This window comes from Lepidochelys kempii, chromosome 10 (genome assembly GCF_965140265.1).
Source record: "Lepidochelys kempii isolate rLepKem1 chromosome 10, rLepKem1.hap2, whole genome shotgun sequence".
NCBI classification, from domain to species: Eukaryota; Metazoa; Chordata; order Testudines; family Cheloniidae; genus Lepidochelys; species Lepidochelys kempii.
The window spans coordinates 68,696,705-68,717,253 of NC_133265.1; the positions used below are offsets into that span (position 1 = coordinate 68,696,705).

Below are 20,549 nucleotides of genomic sequence, written 5' to 3' on the forward strand. Positions count from 1 at the left end.
AATGCCAATATTCTGTGCTAATTTGGACTCAGTCAGGATCGCATCCCATTGTTCATGAATCTGTTGAATGTCATTGATAAGACTTTCCGTGTTATCGCTCTCAACATCAAGTGTAGCATTGCATGCTTCAATTACCAGATTAGTTTGGTGGATCATTGAAAGTAGCTTCATCCACAAAGATGACATCAGAATGCATTCAAATTTGGACATGTGCTTCTGAATAGACTGAAGTTCAGTTTGAGCCTGTGCAGTGAGATTGAGAGATTCAAGCTTGTTTAAAGCCTTTCTCACTGAATTCAGATGCTGCGCAACTGGTTGAACACCATCAATCCATGCAGACCATCTAGTTTTGGACATCTCATGCAGGGAAACAGGAAGATATTGCTTCAGAATTTCCCACCTTTGTGAACTGCAACTGAAGAGACTGTACATTTGCTGAACAGTTCCAAAGTAAGTAATTGCCTCCTTGCATGATTCAGCACAGTCAACACCTACAAGGTTTAGTGTGTGATTTCCAAATCTGGAAAAAATACAGTTTGAATTATGCTCAAGCAGAACTGCTTGTACACCTTTGTATTTCCCAGCCATATTAGATCCACTGTCATAGGCTTGACCAATCGAGACTTGAAAATCTAACTTAAAACCTAGAATTGCTAGTACTCAAGCAGCAATTTCTTTCCCAGTTTTTCTCATGAAATTATCGAACAAAATAAAACTTTCTTCAATTGAAAATTTTGAGCTGTCTACAATCTTAACATATCGAATAACTATAGCAGTCTGTTCCTTGTGAGAACAATCTGGACTGGCATCAACAATGATTGAAAAATAATTGGCATTTTGAATCTCATCAAAAATTGTTGTTTGTATGAATGACCCACATAGCTCAAAAAACTCATTTTGTATGCATGTGGAGAGATAATGGACTTGCATGCACTTTTGACTCTCTTGCGATTCTCAAACACGTTTAACATGCTCTGATAAAAGTGGGTCATTTGCTGAGGAGCTCTACTATGCCTAGAAACTTTTCATTTGCACGATCACCAATACGTTGACTGGAACCAAAGAAAGCCAATCCCCGCTCAGAAAGAAAAAGAATGACATTCAGGATGCGCTCAAGAAGTTTTTTTCCAGTTATTAGTTTCTGTAGAGAGTTCAGTCGAGAGTAAATTCTCAACTGAACTTTCAGTTGATGCTGTCCTACTGGCTGATGCATGCATGAAACCATGCAACACAGTTTTCTCTGTGTGATGTTGAACTCTCATGTGCTTCTCAGTCTTTCAATTTCCTCCAACCTCTGTTGATGCTCAGTTGATGCTGATTGATCAGAGAGAACTGATGCATTTGCAGCACTTTTGATCAAAATGAAGCATGGTGCACAGTACGAAGATTGTTTCTCTGTACTCCAGCATAACCAGTCTCTTGTACAGGTCTCACCATTTGGAAGAGTTTTTGTCAGCAGATGAGTAGGGAAAGCATGATTATCAGCATCTCATGGAATGTTACTTGGAATCTCAAAACAACTAATTTGAAGAAAAGATTGCATTTAGGCAGAATTGCTCTTGTCAATGATTCCAATGTCAATTGTAGTCAAACCTGTAGTACTCATGAATTGCTCTTGCTGTGTAAGATCTACATCTTCCTGTTGCTGTTGAGTTTCTTGATCGCACACAGAATCTTCTGCTGCCTCTGTTCTGTTGGCAGATTTCCTTCTTGACTACTGTCCTCATGTTCAGGTATTGGCATTGAAATATCACCCTTTGCAGTTGCAGAGTTTTCATTATCTGTAGCATTGTTTTGTTGGGTAAGGTGTGTTTAAGAAATGAAGTTATTCATTTTGAGCTCTTAGCTGCTGCTTCGCTAACTTATTTTTGCTGTCTCTTGCTTACACCACTTTCAAATCTCCTCTTCATAGTGATCATCTGATCTATTTACACCTGAAATGTTCTAACGTAAATATGTAGCCTATCCACACTTGAAATATTCTACTTTAAACATGTACACAAATGCTGAATGGTACAGAAATGCTGAAAAGACTTAAAACGAAGGAACACTAATTAAGGGACACAAAATGAAACAGTCAGACAGGTTATTATCCTTACCATTGAATCAAAACTCAAGCACTCAAGGTATAATATAACAGACTGAGCTGAAGACAAAGGGATGACATATATATTGTAAACACAGACATGGATATAGACAGAGGGATAATGTCCAAACGTTTCAAATGTGTGTCCTCACAAAACTCACTGTACAAGATTGTCCTCACAAATTTTCACCTTGAATCTGGGCCTATAGACTATGAAAGCCGATGATGATGGCCAAGCTACCAAGCTAGGGCTCAACCAACCAACCAGTCACCTTTTTTAGCTACCATATGAAGATAATAATGAGGAATTCACATACATAAATAATTCCTTAGTCAACTAGATATAAAACTATAAAGACACTAAAATGTAACTATTCCCAATCTTTCAACACGCACTTGATCCAGCACCAGCCACTAGTGGTGGTTTGTTTATATAATCAGCTGATCTGAGAGGACACGTTCATCATGGTCTAAACTTGTACCATCAGAACTGATATATTTTTATTAATATTTATGAACATTTTAACTCTTTAATATGACAAAATCTTTATCAGTCAACAAAAAAGTTATGTCTTTTACCAAATCATCTCTCTTATTTGCTTAAATTTGCAGCTCTAAGCTGAGAGAGTGTGTCACATTTTGGTCCGATAGGGATGCGCATAAAAACAAGTTGTGAAACTTATCAAATGCCAACAAGCGTCTAAATTTGAGGCTCCCTTTGAGCTTGAGGCCCAGGCCAAATGGCCCTCCTGCCCCCCCCCCCCGATTGGCCCTGGGTGCAGTTAAAAGACCCAATCCTCTGAAGTAAATAAATAACCTTCTCCTTGGAAAAAAGAATCTAAGCAGGGGGCTTTCTGCAGCATGGGGCCAGCAGGTAACTCTCCTTCCCTCCCTCTGTACAAAAAGAAGCCAGAATGTTAGGTATATATGCCAAGTGTGCACGAAGAAACAAGCCACCATCATGCAAAGAAGTCTAAATCAAGCTTGTTCAGATTTTGAGTCGATATTGAGCCATATAACATTTTATATTAAAGCCCTATATATTCACCACCAGAGTGGTCAAAATACAAGTGTGCATGTTATTGAACGCTGAGTTTTCCCAGTGTATCAGATACAAAAATACCTATTCTAAGTAGGATTATAGAGTTTTATTGCAAAAATCTGCAGATTTTTAATAATCCCCAAATATCTCTCTAGAACTAAGATTGCTGTATACAGAGTAGGTAGGTACAGTGGCACTAAAACAGTTTATGCTGTCTATCACATATTGCACCTAGGAGTACTTGCTTCTATGTTTAGAAAATAAAGGAAACAGGTTCTAAAGATACTCTTTCCTATAAACTTGTCTTAGTTCTTGTTTTCCATTCCTGTTAGCTGTCTTTCAGAAACTGACTTCATGTGTCCTTATGCCTAGTTTTGCTTCCGAAAAATTAAATTTCATCTTCTAAAAACAGGAAACACTTAATGGCCTTAATTCAAACCTGTTGTAACTTGATTAAGTTTTGTTGAGATATATATCAGGGATGATTTGGATTAAAATGTTTAAAGCAGTTCAGATGGACTGGTTTTTTTAAAAAGGTTGCCATCGTGTGGCCAGTGTTGAGAACTGTATGATTATACTAAAATCTTAGAAATACAGACTAACACAGCTGCTACTCTGAAACCTAAAATCTTAGAGAAACTCAATTTTAAAAAGAAATTCAGATTTTAAAAAAGAGATTAATTTTGTATACTATAACATATCATGATGCTATTACATTATAAAAATACGGAGTTAGATTGTAGTGGAGTCATCTGTTAGAGAAATAGCCAAGGTAAAAAATGTATGCGACTAGTTTATATCTTGTGAAATTCAAATTCTTCCCTGTTATAAAGCACTTGTTTTTCTTTGTCTAACAATATACTATGTTAAAATAGGTTACGGTTTTGGATTATAACTGCAAACAGTAAGATACTTTTATTTTTAGCATTTGTAAGCACTGCAAGCAACAACTGTAGATTGATTAAGGAGGCAGGAAAATTTAGAGGACCATTAACCAGGCACATTGTTACCACTAAACCATCACAGTAGCCAGATCTGTTTGTTTATCATCTGCCATTTGGCATGATCATGGGAAAAGGGCAAAGGACAATTCTATGAACAATATATTTGGCTTATTGTGGCAGCAAGAGACCATCCAAAAAAGTTACACAGAAGACAACCCATTCAGTCAGTTGCAAACCAAGTGCTTATTTTTGTTTACTTTCTTTTTAAAGTTATCACTGCACCTACAAGGACTGGAATTAACTAATGTATATGACAGAAAAACTCACTGGGTACTGTAGACCAATATGAAATGTATAGATTTGTACACAAACATCAGTAGCTTTTCAGCTTTGCAGCACGCAAATGGATGATCAGTTTTTCTTAGTTTCATAATATTTTGTCTTTATTTCTTGTTCTCTAGGAAGAAGAATTTGATAATTTATATTGGATGCAGGCAGTGGTTCAAAAGTCCTAGGCACTGGGTTTGAATCAGACAGACTCTAGAAATAGAGCTCGGAACCATGACAGGGTCAAATCAGCCCTTGCAGAGTTACTTGAAACTTATTTTGGTAAAACTTTAAAAACCAAGGTCTTGTCTGAATTGCATGGACATTAAAGATTCCTCGCCATTTTTATAAGAATAGAGGTTTTTCTTAGTACCTTTGGCCAAAAATTCCCTTTCCTCCCCTTGTTGTGCACCAATAGCTTTTCAGGGTGTTGCTGCTCTTCCATCCCAGAGACAGCTGCACGATTCCTGTAGGCCTTGCAGTTGTGGAGAAAAGCTTGAATACGTGATTCCTAAAGGCTCGAAATCCAAAAGGCAAATGTAAAGAATTTTACTATTACTAGTAAACATTACTATTTTTTTTAAAAGTCATGATTTGTAAGCCAATTTTTTGAGGCCTGATTTATGATTTTTGAACACTTGGCAATGCTGTGCTAACCACAGAAAAGAGTGAGTTCAATTGACTTAAGGTTCCTCTGAGTTGGTCTTTAAGTGCCGAAGATTCCAATGATAAGCTGGCATGCCATTGGCTTTTAATGTTTTGGGAACTACCACATATCCATTATCCTTAAAAAGAAGACAGTGGGTTATTTTGAAATAAATTGTTAAATAAGTTCTTAGGACTGTTAAGTTAAGGAAATTCCATTAGTGTTACTAATTTCTGACACATCTGTTACCATCAGTGAATGTCAAAATGGCAAAATCAAGCCTTGCTTGTATATGGATCACCAATTTTATTGACCAAATTCTGTCCTCAGTTACATTTAAGCGAAATCCCACTGACTTCAGTGAGGTTTCCCAGTGTAATTAATGGCAGATTTTCATAACTACTTATAAAATAAATGAATCTAGGGTTAAAAATGGAATGTGAATAGAGAAAGTGTGAAGTGCACTCAAAGCTCTAATTATCGTCATCAAAATTAAAATTTTCACTTTGTGAAAGCATAAATAAAATGAAACTCTTTGACCTTGGACTATTACATTCTATGTTCCTGCATAAAGTTCATTCCTCTCTCTCTCTCTGGTCTCCTCTGAGGGAGGCTTAGGTCTGTCAAACATAGTAATTCCATCATCACTGGGATTCGCAGTTACTATTAACCAGTAATTCTTATCTTCTTCAGCTTTATGGGAATCCAGATAGGTGTGACAGATGACTTCATATTCCTTTCCAAAGTATGACCTGTCAAGAGAAAATAGTAGCACAGCTAGATATAATGATTATACACTCCATTCTCTCTGTCTCCAAAGTTAATGGTGAGTCACTATAAACTGTAAATTACTCCTCTAACCAATTTGCAAATACCTTTTCTCATATTGTTTTTGGTTTATTAAGCCATATTATTCATGCATTTTAAAAAACTTTATTTGTCAACTATAATTTTAGAAATCAAAAGCCAAGAGGAAAAGGTAGCACTGGTCCAGATTCATCCAGCTAAATCCCAAAGCTCTCCAGGGAGTATTCATTCATCCTGAGGAAGAGCAGGTGTTGCTGCTGCCTGCCTTCCTTAAGAATTTCCACTGGTGAATGGCAGCTCTTTTTAGTTGGGGTGCTACAGGTGCCTGATTGATATAGGCTTGCACTGAAAACACCCAGTTCCCCAGCCAACTCTACCGATTTTGGGGGCTGTACTACAGGCTCCCTGGCTATCACCATTTCAACCTCACCCCAGCAAACTTTCTGCCTCAAAGGCCTCCATGAGGGTCTGATATAGATTCTGAGCTGAATTTTGTTTGGAATTAAATGAGAAAGAATTGTTACACTCATGAACAATGTAGAGTCAAAATACTAATTCAATGCAGAAGTTACACTCACACCAATATATTTACTTGTTTTTTGTGAGAGTTCTATGTATCCTACATGCAATTTCCTGCATTGTTTTAAAATATATTTTTCCTCATACCCAACTTTCTCTCCAAATAAAGGACTACAATTGGTCAGCATATCCAAAGGAGGACCTGAACCATCCAAGAAAGAGAGAAGTCTGGAAATCTGAGGGGAAAATGTGAAAAAGGTTGAGCTGATTGATTGCAGACCCAGGGTAGAATTACAGCCTGACAAGAAATTGAGAGTGAGTGAGAGTGTTCTGCACTCTTTTTGTTTTCTCACTAAATGTGTGACTTGTCTCATTGCTTATATTCTTGCTATACTGAACTTGTACATCATGATTAATGAAAAACATCCCTGATATTTTATTGTCATAAATTACACTTACCTTAGACAATAGTTCCTAGGAACTGCTAAACCCCGATTTGTATGACAATGAGTGATAAGGACTTTAGTGTTTGCCTAGAGAAAGAACAAACAAAAGAATCTTTTTCACAGACATTTTAAAGACTGCTGTTAAATAGTCTTTTTGCTGTGCAAGTGAAATGTTTTGAGTTAGTGAATATAACATGTTAAAAACACAAGCTCTGATTCTGGGCCGCTTTGTACCTCATTGATACTGGACTGTCTGGGCTGGTCCAGCCCCCAGTGTAAATAAACTGGTTTTACAACTTAACTGCAACGATCCCCAAGGGACCATCCAGCAGCCCACAGTACCTGAATGTATAGCATTCTGGCTATTCCCACTCATAGAATCATAGAAGATTAGGGATGGAAGACACTTCAGGAGGTCACCTAGTCCAACCCCCCTGCTCAAAGCTCTCTCCTCCACTACACTTCTTCCCTTCGTGGGCATGCTCCAGTGCTGTGTAAAGCCACGGAATGGTCCTATGCCACCAGAGGAATCCCAGTTTCACTGGGTGTTTCCTGGTGGAGAGATCCTTCTGGTTTCCACAATAAAATGTGCTAGAGCAGTCTAGAATTGGGGCCTCTGCATTTTTAAAAATAGATTTTTACTGCATTGTTACATTTTTGCAAAGAGCGCTTTTAATTTATTTTTAAAGTGCAACAGGATTGATCTTAAATTAACCTGTTTAAAAATATTTTTAAAACTGCCATGAAAAGAGAATATAATCTTAAATCAATTACATAATTTTAACCAGGTTTTGAGAGTCAGAAACTTAATAGAAATATATTACAACAGAAGTAGTGGCTGGCAGTGGAGGAACAGTTATATTTATAATATAATATCATTACTTCACATTTCCCTTGAACTATAAAGGTCTTACCTGAGGGATCTCTAAGCATTTTAGAAGCATTAATTAAGCTTCCAGCACCTCTGTGAGGTAGGTATTACATCCAAGTTACAGATACATACTGAGGTTAGCAGCCACATTTTCAAAAGTGGCCACTGATTTTGGGTACCTCCATTTTTGGGAGCTTTGTGGGCCTCATTTTCAGAAGTACATAGCAGTCACAGCTCCTACTGTTAGAAGTGGAATTGCAGATACTCGGTGCTTCTGAAATTCAGAAGGGGGGGAGGGGGTTACAAATTCAGCTCCAGATTCTGAGGCACCCAAAATCAATGGCCACTTTTTAAAATTTTGGCCAAAATATTTATCCTAATTGCACAGCAAGTCAATCCCAAAGTTAGCATTGGAACCCAAGAGTGCTGAATCCTAGCCTCCTGCTCTAACAATTAGCTATCATTGTCAGGCTGTTTCCCCTCGTAATAACAGTTAACATTTTATATATGGAAAAATTTGCTTTTCACCATGACTTTCAGAATACTGCAGACAATAAAATGGGTGCAACTTTCTTTTAAATGGTTTATCGATAGCATTAATTAAATACTCTTAATATTTACTATTGTTTTACTTTCTATATAATTGCTTACAGGAACTGGAAATCCTTCATATTCAAGACGCAGCTGTGGATCCAAAAAGGTAGCTTGCCAGCAAGTCAGATAGGAGAGCTCATCTGTCAAAAACACTTGCTGAAGGTATGATTTTTTAGCAAATCTCACAAATGATTTATGGTCACTTGCAAGATATAACTGTAAATGGAAACATACATGAATGGCAATATAAGTTTAAATGATTAAACTACTAAGTTACTACAGAAAAAAGAACAATTGTTTGCATTTAGCAATGTCACAAATTTATATAAAATAATTTTAAAACACTCAACTAGTTTTTAACAATTGTTTACAAAAATTATTCTTTTTGAGCACAGAGTCTGTTTTATTCCAGAATCAAAAAAAAAAAAAAAAAATTGGTGAAGAAGAGTTGTATATCTGTGCAAGCAAAGAAGTGTAAGACCAACATGAAAGAGTATACAAAAAATACCTGTAAAAACATGGGGTTACCTTTTTACTTCAGAAGTAGTATTGTATTTCTGATGTTGAAATATGTACTTCTATTGTTAGGGCTGATCCAATGCTCACTGATTTAAATGAGCATTGGATTGGACCCCAAACATATAGCAGTTATAAAAAACAACTGTTTTTTCAACACTAGGAGCAGATTCTTTGTGAAAAGTCAGTCAGTCAATTCTCCTGAATTCAAAACTCTTAACTATAACAGACACTACATGACTGATGAGCTTATGAATAGTGTGCCGCATTCAAATTGAACAAGTGACTTCAAAAAGAGTGAGATTATAGAAGTTAAGCACTGATATATAAATGAGATCTGCATTCCAAAAGGTCACTGAGATTACAAAGATACAGGCAAGGTTGCTCGGCCAAAAAAAATTTATAAGTGGTACTTATAGTGGCTTTGTACATTGTCCTCTGATTCTGCATTCTTCCTGTCTTCTGAACAGACACAATATTAACATTTACTAGAATCCTGCTGCCTGACTCAGACTGAGACACTAACATTTTACTTACTTTAAAAAATACAGACTTTCATTCACAGGTTCCAGATTTGCCAAGTCTCTTCCATTTGCAGGAGAGAGTCTCTTGTTCTCAATTCATTTAAAGGCAGAGTTTAAAACATCAGCGTTCCTGCATTTTGTGGTGTGTTTCATGAGATATTTAAAATGTCCCTCACTCAAATCACCTGAGTTTCATAGTCCTGGACTGCATTCCTGATCCCTAGAAATTTGGTACAGCTCTCTGAATAGGTGTTGCATTTGAGACAAGCCATGATAAGGAAATGCAAGTAAATATTTGTTTTTAGGGGGATTTTTTTCTGAAAGCCCCAAATAGTTTATTCATACAGGATGGTGATTTGGCTATAGGGTACCTTCTATGCAAATGTTAACTGTAGATTTTAATATATTGATAGCTAAACATATATGCTATGAATATGACCAAATGACAGTCACACTATTACTGGCCAGGAGACAGGGGACCAGAGTCTTATCTCAATTACACTGGTGTAAGTGCAGATTAACTCAATTGACAGTCAGTGCAGTTGCTCCCACTGGCCGCGGTTCTTCGCTCCAGGCCAATGGGGGCTGTGGGAAGTGACGCGGGCTGAGGGATGTGCTAGCAGCCCTTCCTGGAGCCCCCATTGGCCTAGAGAGGCGAACCGTGGCCATTGGGAGCAGCGATCGGCCGAACCTTCGGACACGGCAGGTAAACAAACCGGCCCAGACCGCCAGGGGCTTTCCCTGAACAAGCGGCGCCCATAGTTTGAGAACCACTGCTCTACAGTATATAGCTAATCCCCTCTCCTCACATGAAGTGCTCCAGATTCATTCTTTGCTTAGTAATAACTATTGCATATTTTATTGCACAAAAATAGCATGCAAAATATGTACAGTAACCTAATTTATAGTATCAATATGTACTACAATTTCAGTTTACACCTGTGTTGACTTACCATTTGATCGGTAAAACCGCCTGTTGCCCCAAGACCAAAATTCTGCCCAAATCTAATGGGTTCACCCATAGAATTTCCTTCAACACTGTTAACATAGGAAAAGAACCATATAAATTGAAATATGCCATATGCATTGATGTGTGTGTGTGTATATATATATTTATGTGTGTGTGTGTTCAGAATTATTTATTATAGAAGAGGCTGGTGTCACTGCTTATTATTAAGGTTGCTATTAGAAAATACATTATAGAAAGAGTTGGAATTTAAATAATTTACTACATAAATATGTAATCCTCAGAGTGGAAAATTAGGCTCTCAATGCTATTTTTCAGCTGCATACATTAAACACATAGGCTGGGATTTTCAAAGGAGATTGGTGCATAAATATTGTTGAAATTCAGAGGGAGTTCAGCACTTAATTCCCTTAGACTCCATTGAAAATCCCAATCTATATGTTTAATTCATGTATCTGAAAAAGCCCTGCCAAAAAGCAAAAGGAGTGTTTCCCTGTAATTTATCATGTTGTTTAGTTTTCATATCGATTTATCATCCATTTCAATGCAAAAAATAAAAATAAACTCTGCTAATGAAATGTCAAAGTTGAGAATTTATATTCAAAAGTCAAGTTGCCACAGTAACGTTAACTCATTTCCTTTGATCATAAGTATTATTCCATAACACTGATATATTTTGTTAAAGGGGCACTGCTAGGCAGTGGTACAACCTCATAAAAAGATAGGAAACTGAAAATGCTTTAGTCCTGTAGTTACATTTATCAGGGAAACAACATGTCCCCCTCATCCACTTCAGTGGTTATGACTAGGCCATCAGATTAAAATTACATCATCTTTTCCCTTATCTATATTATCAATTCTGAAATAATTTTAAAAATAAACTTAACTTTACAAAATTTATGCCGTTTATTTACTTTTTTAGATTTTGGTGAGTTTACAGATCCAGGTTTTTTGTTTCCAGTCAATGTCAGCATCTAGTTCCCTTCCATTAGCACAATGATACAACATTTGGCTTTTAAACCCACAGCAGAGAATGTTTAAATAAATAAAAAAATATTTTTGGAATTTCTTTTTAGTTCATGAAAACATTCCTATCTACATAGAAGTGGTAGGCTCTATGTACACATATAATAGAAAGACAGCCTCTACCCCAAACAGTTTACAATTTAAGTATGGCATCTTTTCTAACATTCTGAAGAACTATCCAGAGATACTGCTCAACTTTTAGCATGTCAGGGCAGAGAGCCACTCTGCTCTTTTATGTTCTTGCACAGAAGAAGGAAGTATGTAAGATTTAACTAATTCTCATAACATCCATGCAAGGTAACTAGTTATGTTTGTAAATGCTTTGTTAACTAAAAATATTGCTCTATGTCAAAAATAAGCTGTAGAATTTATTCAACTTTAAAATATTTGTTAGTTTATGAAAAATAAATACAGTGAGACTGATTCTGCTTTTGCACCAGATTTATATTGATGTAATTTCTTTGATTTCATTGGAATTACTGGATGCACACTGGCATGAGAACAGAATCGGGCCTAATGTGTAATAAAAATTAAGCCATTAGTCTGAAATCAATAAAATGTTCCGCGACACATTGAGTTTCATTTTTAAGGAAGTTCATTGTCTATTTCACAAAATAAGATCAAACCTTAAAACAAGGGTTTAACTACTACTGAATCTACTGAATGCAAGACTCCACACCTTAGGATATGAAATGCATTTCGACCAACAGGGTTCACACTTTTCACTGCACTCACTCCACAGGGGACTTGCAATGACTCAGACGTATGTACTGTTATATCATCTGGATTAACAGCCAAAGTTAGATTGCCACACGCTGCAGAGTAATTCTCCGTAGGTGATTTCTTGTTTTCAGGGCTCAAAAGCATCACAGTGTCTCCAAAGTGAATAAATCCATCTTTCGAAACTGATAGTTGCATCTAAGTTAAAATATACATAGATTTGTATAGACTGTTTCAATTTGTTTTAAAATTATTGAAATTATTGTACTGTATCATACAGAATGCTAAAACATCGTATTCTCACTACACAGATGCTAACGATTCACTGCAACAACATTTTATAAGCGGTGAAGCGGAATGGATGAAAGGCTAAGAACTCATTACCTGCTTTAAAAGATTATTTTTAAGTCTCCTTGATTTCTGTATGAGAAGTTCACCTTTTTCTCTTTTATACAAAAAATCTTTCAAGAGGTCCTGTTCAAAAACAAAAGTGAGAAATTAAACATAGTATCCAGCCTTTTTAAAATCATCTTGGCTTTAAATGCAATTTAAATATTTTTTTAAAAGGGCCCCATTTAGGTGGAAATCAACGTATAGGTGCCTCTGTGGCAGGTGGCTCACAAATATTCCAGGAACCTGAGTCTGATCTCACACTAGTTTTACACTGAGGGTAAACCCATTAACTTCAATGGAGTTACTTCCCATTTACACCAAGGCCTGGTCTACTCTACAGTGTAAGGTGGACTTAAGGCAGTTTACGTCAACCTATCTATGGGCTTGACTCCACTTACCGGGGTATCGACGTGCGGTGATCGATCCACTGGGGGTGAATTTAGCGGGTCTAGTGAAGACCCACTAAATCAACCACCAATCGTTCTCCTGTCAACTCCGGTATTTCACCGGAAGAAGAAGCATAAGGTAAGTTGACACCTCTATAAGTCGACCTAAGGTACATTCATGTAGCTGGAGTTGCATAACTTAGGTCGACTTAACCCCGTAGTATAGACCTGCCCTGCGTAAGTGTCCTCACAAAAATTTCGTTCACACTGCCATAACTGCCCAGCTACGCAGACTTAATAACTCCACCTCCATGAGAAGGATAGAGTCAATGTCGATGTAGTTAGGTCAACATGGTGTTAGTGTAGACCAGTGGTTCTCAACCTGCAGCCCGCTTGCAGACCAAATAGCACACAACTGTGGCCCATATGACATCCATCGGGCCATTACAGGTAGTATATATATATTGTGTTGATGTGGCCCATATAACACATAGAGAGGTGCACCAGCCCATAATGGTAAATAGGTTGAAAACCACTGGTGTAGATACTGCATTGCTTACATAAGACAGTTACCTTTTCCGTAACTGGTGTTCTTCAAGATGTGTTGCTCATGTCCATTCCATATTAGGTGTGTGTGCTCGCCACATGCACCGGTGCCAGAAGTTTTTCCCTCAGCAGTATCCGTAAGGGACTGGCTCTGATGCCCCTTGGAGTGGCACTCGCATGGCGCGGTATAAGGGGCGCTGCCGGCTCCCCCCACCTTCAGTTCCTTCTTGCCAGAAACTCCGACAGTGGGGAAGGAGGGTGGGTCATGGAATGGACATGAGCAACACATCTCGAAGAACACCAGTTACGAAACAGGTAACTGTCTTTCCTTCTTCAAGTGCTTGCTCATGTCCATTCCATATTAGGTGACTCCAAAGCAGTAGCCCTGGAGGTGGGTAGGAGTTCACTGATGTGTAGATTGCAACACAGCTCTGCTGAACCCAGCGTAGTCCCTGGCCCGCTGAGTGATGGCATAATGAGTAGTAAATATGTGGGCAGAGGATCATGCTGAAGCTCTACAGATGTCCTGGATAGGGATGTGTGCCAGGAAGGTCGCCGAAGACGCCTGAGCTCTCGTCAAGTGGGCTCTGACAATCGGCGGTGGCAGAACCCCTGCCAGGTCATAACAGGGTGATCAAATTGGAAATCCTCTGCCAGGACACTGGATGACCCTTCATCCTATCCTCTGTAGCGATGAAGAGTTGAGTCAATTTACGGAAAGGCTTGGAACTTTATAAATAAAAAACAAGGCCCTCCAGACGTTCAGGACATGAAGACGCCTCTCTTCACTGGTCTTGTGCGGTTTGGGAAAGAATACCGGGAGGAAGATGTCCTGGTTCATATGGAGGGTGGAGACCACCTTTGGCAGGAAAACCGGGTGGGGCCACAACCAAACCGTATCTTTGTAGAAGACCATGTACAGCAGTTCTGAGGTCAAGGCTTTAATTTCCGAGACCTGTCTTGCCGATACCACCGCCACCAGGAACATGACCTTCCATGACAGATGGGAAAGGGAGCAGGAACCCAGAGGTTCAAAGGGCGGGACAGTCAGCCTAGAGAAGACCAAGTTAAGATCCCACTGTGGGACAGAAGCCCATACCTGCGGGAAGAGTCACTCCAGCCCTCTCAAGAATCTGACTGTCATGTCATGGGAGAACACCATCTGTTCTTGGATTGGTGGATGAAAAGCAGAGATGACTGCAAGATGCACTCTAATGGAAGTGTGTGCTAGGCCCTGGTTCCTCCAACGGAGCAGGTAGTCCAGGACAGCCTATATGGAGGAATGCAAGGGAGAGATGAACCGTTCAGATGCCCAGAGGGAAAACCTCGTCTACTTGGCCAGGTAAATCAGTCTAGTTGAGGGCTTCCTACTTTCCAGGAGGACCTGTTGGACTCCTTCCAAATAGGTCCATTTCTCCAGGTGCAGCCACACAGCATCCATGCAAAGAGGAGGAGGGACCCAAGGTTGGGGTGTAAGAGGTGACCATGGTCCTGCGATAACAGATCTGGTCGGTTGGGCAGGGGCCAGGGAAGGGCTGCTGAAAGGATCATGAGTGTGCCGAACCAATGCTGGTGAGGCCATGCCAGAGCGATCATGATAATCTGCGCCTGGTCTCTCTTGATCTTTGCCAGGGCCCTGCTGATGAGTGGAATCAGAGGGAACATGTACATCAGGATCCCTGACCACATCAGGAGGAAGGCATTGGAGAGGGAATCCTTGCTCAGACCCTCTCGAGAACAAAATTGGTGGCATTTCCTGTTCTGTCTGGTAGTGAACAGGTCCACCTGGGGAGTTCCCCACCTTTCGAAGATCATGCAGGCTACCTCTGGATGGAGTGACCACTTGTGGTGCAAGGAGAAGTCCCTTCGGACTTGAGACCTGGAGCTGCTCTTGACAAGCCAGTCGTCGTGGTACAGGTAGATTTGGATACCCCGGCGCCTGAGGTAAGCCGCTACTACCAACATGAATTTTGGTAAACACCTTCAGTGCTGTCACCAGGCCAAATGGGAGGACTATAAACTGGTAATGGTGGGGTTCCACCGCAAACCGGAGGAAGTGTCTGTGTCCTTGAAAGATCGCTATGTGGAAGTATGCGTCCTTCAAGTCGAGGGCCGCATACCAGTCTCCCAGATCCAGGGAGGGGAAAATAGAAGCCAGAGAGACCATGTCATAAATATAAAGGGAAGGGTAAACCCCTTTGAAATCCCTCCTGGCCAGGGGAAAGCTCCTCTCACCTGTAAAGGGTTAAGAAGCTAAAGGTAACCTCGCTGGCACCTGACCAAAATGACCAATGAGGAGACAAGATACTTTCAAAAGCTGGGAGGAGGGAGAGAAACAAAGGGTCTGTGTCTGTCTGTAGTCGTCTTGGCCGGGGACAGAACAGGAATGGAGTCTTAGAACTTTTAGTAAGTAATCTAGCTAGGTATGTGTTAGATTATGATTTCTTTAAATGGCTGAGAAAAGAATTGTGCTGAATAGAATAACTATTTCTGTCTGTGTATCTTTTTTGTAACTTAAGGTTTTGCCTAGAGGGGTTCTCTATGTTTTTGAATCTAATTACCCTGTAAGATATCTACCATCCTGATTTTACAGGGGGGATTTCTTTATTTCTATTTACTTCTATTTTTTTATTAAAAGTCTTCTTGTAAAAAACTGAATGCTTTTTCATTGTTCTCAGATCCAAGGGTTTGGATCTGTGGTCACCTATGCAAATTGGTGAGGCTTTTTATCCAACATTTCCCAGGAAAGGGGGGGTGCAAGTGTTGGGAGGATTGTTCATTGTTCTTAAGATCCAAGGGTCTGGGTCTGTAGTCACCTAGGCAAATTGGTGAGGCTTTTTACCAAACCTTGTCCAGGAAGTGGGGTGCAAGGTTTTGGGAAGTATTTTGGGGGGAAGGACGCGTCCAAACAGCTCTTCCCCAGTAACCAGTATTAGTTTGGTGGTGGTAGCGGCCAGTCCAAGGACAACGGGTGTAATATTTTGTACCTTGGGGAAGTTTTGACCTAAGCTAGTAAAGATAAGCTTAGGAGGTTTTTCATGCAGGTCCCCACATCTGTACCCTAGAGTTCAGAGTGGGGGAGGAACCGTGACAGACCATGAGGAACTTTAGCTTCTGTGGGTACTTGTTGAGGTCTCACAGGTCCGGAATGGGCCATAGACCGCCCTTGGCCTTTGGGATTAAAAAGTACCAGGAATAGAACCCCTTGTTCCTGTACTTCAGAGGAACTTCTTCCACTGCATCCAGCTGTAGTAACCTCTGTACCTTCTGTGCAAGGAGACTCTCATGAGAGGGCTCCCTGAAGAGGGACGGGGAAGGCAGGTGAGAAGGGAGGGTAGAAAGGAACTGGAGGGTATAACCCCATTCCACTGTGTTGAGGACCCAGTGGTCCGAAGTTATAGCGGTTCACACCGGGAGGAAAGTGGAAAGGCGGTCGGACAACACTGGGAAAGATGGATCTGGGGAATAGGCTGGTAGGTCGCCCTTGGGCGCATCGTCAAAACGACCATTTGGACCCCTGCTTATTGTAGGGTTGAGCCTGACGAGTGGAGGCGAGTGGCTCAGGCGGCACTTGTAACCTTTGGCTCATTTATGGGGCTGGTCCTGTTGAGGCTGGCTCCCCTGGCCCTGAGGCTGGTGATGTTTGAAGCGCTTATGCGCCGGGGCTGAGACGTAGAGACCCAGCGTTTTCAGGGTGGTGCGGGAGTACTTCAGGCCACGCAACTTGCTGTCTGTTTGCTCTGCAAATAGGGCCCCACCATTGAAGGGCAGGTCCTGACTGCTGGGCCTTGGTGGACAACCCAGAGAGGAGCAGCCAGGAGACCTGCCGCATGGAGATAGCGGAAGCAATAGTGTGGGCAGCAGCATCAGCAGCATCGGATGACACTTGGAGGGCCACCCTGGCCGCAGTCGTGCCTCCATTGAGGATTGCTTGGAACTCCTTCTTGGAAGCCTCAGGGAGTAACCCTTCGACTTGGCCATGGCTTGCCACATATTAAATTCATATTGGCCAAGGAGGGCTTGGTGGTTGGCCACTCTCAGCTGAAGGCTGGAAGATGAATAAACCTTACGTCCAAAGAGATCCAGCCTCCTCAAGTCTTTATTTTTGGGGGTGGCCCCGGGTTGTCCTTGCCTCTCCTTGTTGTTAACCTCCTCAACCACAAGGGAATTAGGGGCTGGGTGGGAGTATAAGTACTCATGCCCTTTGGTTGGCATAAAGTACTTGTGTTCAGCCCTTTTAGAGATGGGGGCAGAGAAGAGGGGTCTGCCACAGGGCATTTTGGATTTTGGAAACCCCTTCATGAAGGGGTAGAGCCACCCTGGCAGGAGCCGAGGACATCAAACAGAGAGTCCGAGGGCTCTTCCAATTCCTCTGCCTGAAACCCCGGGTTAGAAGTGACCCTCTTCAAAAATTCCTGGTGCGCTTTGGCATCATCCTGAGGAACTCGGTGAGGAGACCCTCTGATAGCTTCGTCCGGTGAGAACGAGGACGATGCCAGTGCAGCGCGAACCTCCACGTCCATTGGTGGTCCAGCAGCTTGCTCCCCTGGGTCCTCCTGGACCTGTGGGGTCTTACCCCCTGAAGCCTCGTGCACCAGAGGGGGATGGGATACCGAGGCTGCTGGCCTCTCCGAGGCTCCCAACGCTGCTTGGGCAGCCTGGGAAAACCCCCAAGGGTTCCACGAATACCATGGCGCCAGCCACTGCGCTTGGGGCCATGGGACAGGTTTCTGTGCTAATAATGTAGTCAGAACTGCCAGTACCAGGGCTTGTCCCACAGTCAAGGAACCTTGTTCCAAGCCGGAGCTACCAGCAGAGTGGTCACTACTGGGCGACCAGGATTGGGCTGAGCTGTGGCTCTTGTCCAACCAGTGCTGGTTGCTGCGTCCCAAAGCTGACCTGCCCAAGTGAGACTGTCTTGATCGGGCTCTTGGGGACCTACAGCGTTCGGTGGATCTGCATCAGATACCTGGTGAGCATGCCTCACGCTACTCGACCGGTACCAGGACGTTGAACGGGACTGAGAGCTACTATGGGCCAGTTGCTGGGAGGATCATTCTGAGTAGGGTAACCTCCATCTTGGAGACAGGTGATGACGGCCCAGTGATCGGCGGTCTCTTGTGTCCAATCAGTCCCGGGATCAGTCCCTGGCCCTTGGAGACGGTCGGGGCCGGTCCCAGAGTTCTTGCTGGGTGGTGCATGCCTCAGAGGGTCTGCACCAATCTACCAGCAAGGTATGCCTCAAGTCCCTTGATCAATGCCCCTGGTGTGGGGACCGAAGAGGGCTCCGCTGAGCCTGCCTCTCCAGTCCTGAAGCGTGACAGCTTTGGGCGGACAAATGCTGGCGGGACATCCTTCTCGATGGGGATCGGTACCGCTAAGGTAAAGAGTCACACATAGGTCCCAACGTGGGTTTTCCCCGAGACCGGGTAACATGGGAGTTGGTGTGGGTAGCACTGGGAGCATCTGGATCTCTTGAGCTGCTCGAAGAGCTTTGAGCATTGACAGCACCTGAAGCTGCCTAGGGCCTGCACCGTTACCTGGGGTTGCAGGCAAAGCATGGGATGGGCTGCACCGCTCAACTTCAACTGGGGCCCGTCTTCCCAAAGGGGGTGTTGAGCTGCCCAGCACAGGTCATGGCTCATCCCCAGCCCTCTCCTTTCCCTTACAGGAGGTAGGAGATCTTCCCCTCCCAGTCTTTTTCGTCTTCTTCCCCAGAGCCATGGAAGGGGACCAGTGCTAGCTTATGGACGGCGCTGGCGGAGCACTATGCACGGAGGCCGCAGTACTTGGTGTGGAATCGGATCGCTGCTCCTGTGCCGGAGTGAGTGCCTACTCCATTAGGAGTGCTTTCAGCACTCTTCGTCTTAGGTTTAAAGAACTTGCAGATACAGCACTTGTCACTTATGTGCCCTTCGCCTAAGCACCTTAGGCAGCTGGTATGTGGATCGCTGACAGGCATAGGCCTTTTGCAGCTATCGCAGGGCTTAAAGCCTGGGGACCAGGGCATGCCCGGTCCCCTGGCTCAGTCCCGTTTGGGACTAACGTAAAGTTGAGAACTACTACTAAAGGTAACTAAGAAACGACTAACTACATACAACTCTACTACAGGTTTTCAAAGTTCACAAGAACAGAAAACGAAACAATGCCAGCCGAAGCAGCAGATGTTCTAGCACCGTCACTGGCGGCAAGAACGAACTGAGGGTGGAGGGAGCTGGTGGGGCCCCTTATACCACACCATGAGGGCGCCACTCCAGGGGGCGCCAGAGCCCTACGGATACTGCTGAGGGAAAAACTTCCAGCGCGGAACAACTGGCTTTCAAAAGCCGTCCCACAGTGCCCCACACGGAGTACGGGCGGTACAAGCTCCTGGTGAGCACGCGCACCGCCGACCCAAGGAGCCAAGAGTCGACGTGCCCAAGCGATGTAATCACTGGCTGTATGCGGAGGTAAATGAGGTCGATTTAATATTGTAGTGTGTGTAGTCAGGCCCCAAGCCACAATGAGATGGGAGTGAGTCTCCGGGGTTCACGGGAGAAGGTTCCCCCCTGAACTGGCAGCAGCGCCTGCATGGGACCCGCTGGCCCCTTCCCAGAGCCGGAGTCACAGACCGGGCTGAACCCGCTGGTCCCAGCCGCCATGGGCACCCAGCGCCCTGCCGCTCTAGGGATTAAGGAGCTGGGCACCTGCTACCCGGTCTCCTTCCCACCCCCCACCCCGGATTAACAACCGGGATGCCCCCTCCGCGCAGGACGCCACCCGGCTTTAGGGTTGCTGCTGCCTAACCCAAGGGGCTGGGGGGGGGGGCGGTAGAGGGTGCTGGTCAAAATGCGGCGGGGCGGGGGATGGGGACGGAAGAAAGGCGGGGCCACCCCTAGCCCGCCGGAGGGGGTGGGGGGGGGGGAGCATCCTAGGGACTGGCAGCGGCTCCGGTACCTCCTCTAAGTACGTGTCCTCGTTCCAGTTGGCGATGCGCACCCCCGCGCTGTAGGGCTTGCCGCTCAAGCTAGCCCGGCCGTTCATGTTGGGGGGGCTCCGTTTGGGGGGGTCAATAGTGGAGTCGGCTCCAGGCAGGCTTCTCCCGGCACGCGAGCCCGCTAGGCCGCGGAGAGTTTACTGGTTGCCGAGGGAACGGTCTTAGCTGGGGATTGGATGTTCTCGAGGGACGAGTCCGCCAATGAGGGGTGAG

At 43.1% G+C, this 20,549-nt stretch overlaps 1 protein-coding gene across 3 annotated transcripts; it reads right to left on the reverse strand.

Moving 5' to 3' along the window:
• Positions 1–5,331: 5,331 nt before the first annotated feature.
• Positions 5,332–20,472, reverse strand: CFAP161 (cilia and flagella associated protein 161). 3 transcript variants are annotated; one of them, XM_073361481.1, is made up of 7 exons: positions 20,297–20,472; positions 12,420–12,509; positions 11,995–12,233; positions 10,276–10,360; positions 8,340–8,498; positions 6,831–6,904; positions 5,332–5,797 (listed from the first exon to the last, which is right to left on the reverse strand). In XM_073361481.1, the coding sequence occupies exons 1-7, from the start codon at positions 20,381–20,383 to the stop codon at positions 5,602–5,604; spliced, it is 930 nt and encodes a 309-aa protein (XP_073217582.1). In that variant the 5' UTR covers positions 20,384–20,472; the 3' UTR covers positions 5,332–5,601. The 3 variants fall into 3 exon arrangements, with proteins under 3 accessions (XP_073217582.1, XP_073217583.1, XP_073217584.1); XM_073361482.1 differs by lacking the exon at positions 8,340–8,498; XM_073361483.1 differs by lacking the exons at positions 5,332–5,797; positions 6,831–6,904 and adding an exon at positions 7,663–7,962.
• Positions 20,473–20,549: the final 77 nt, after the last annotated feature.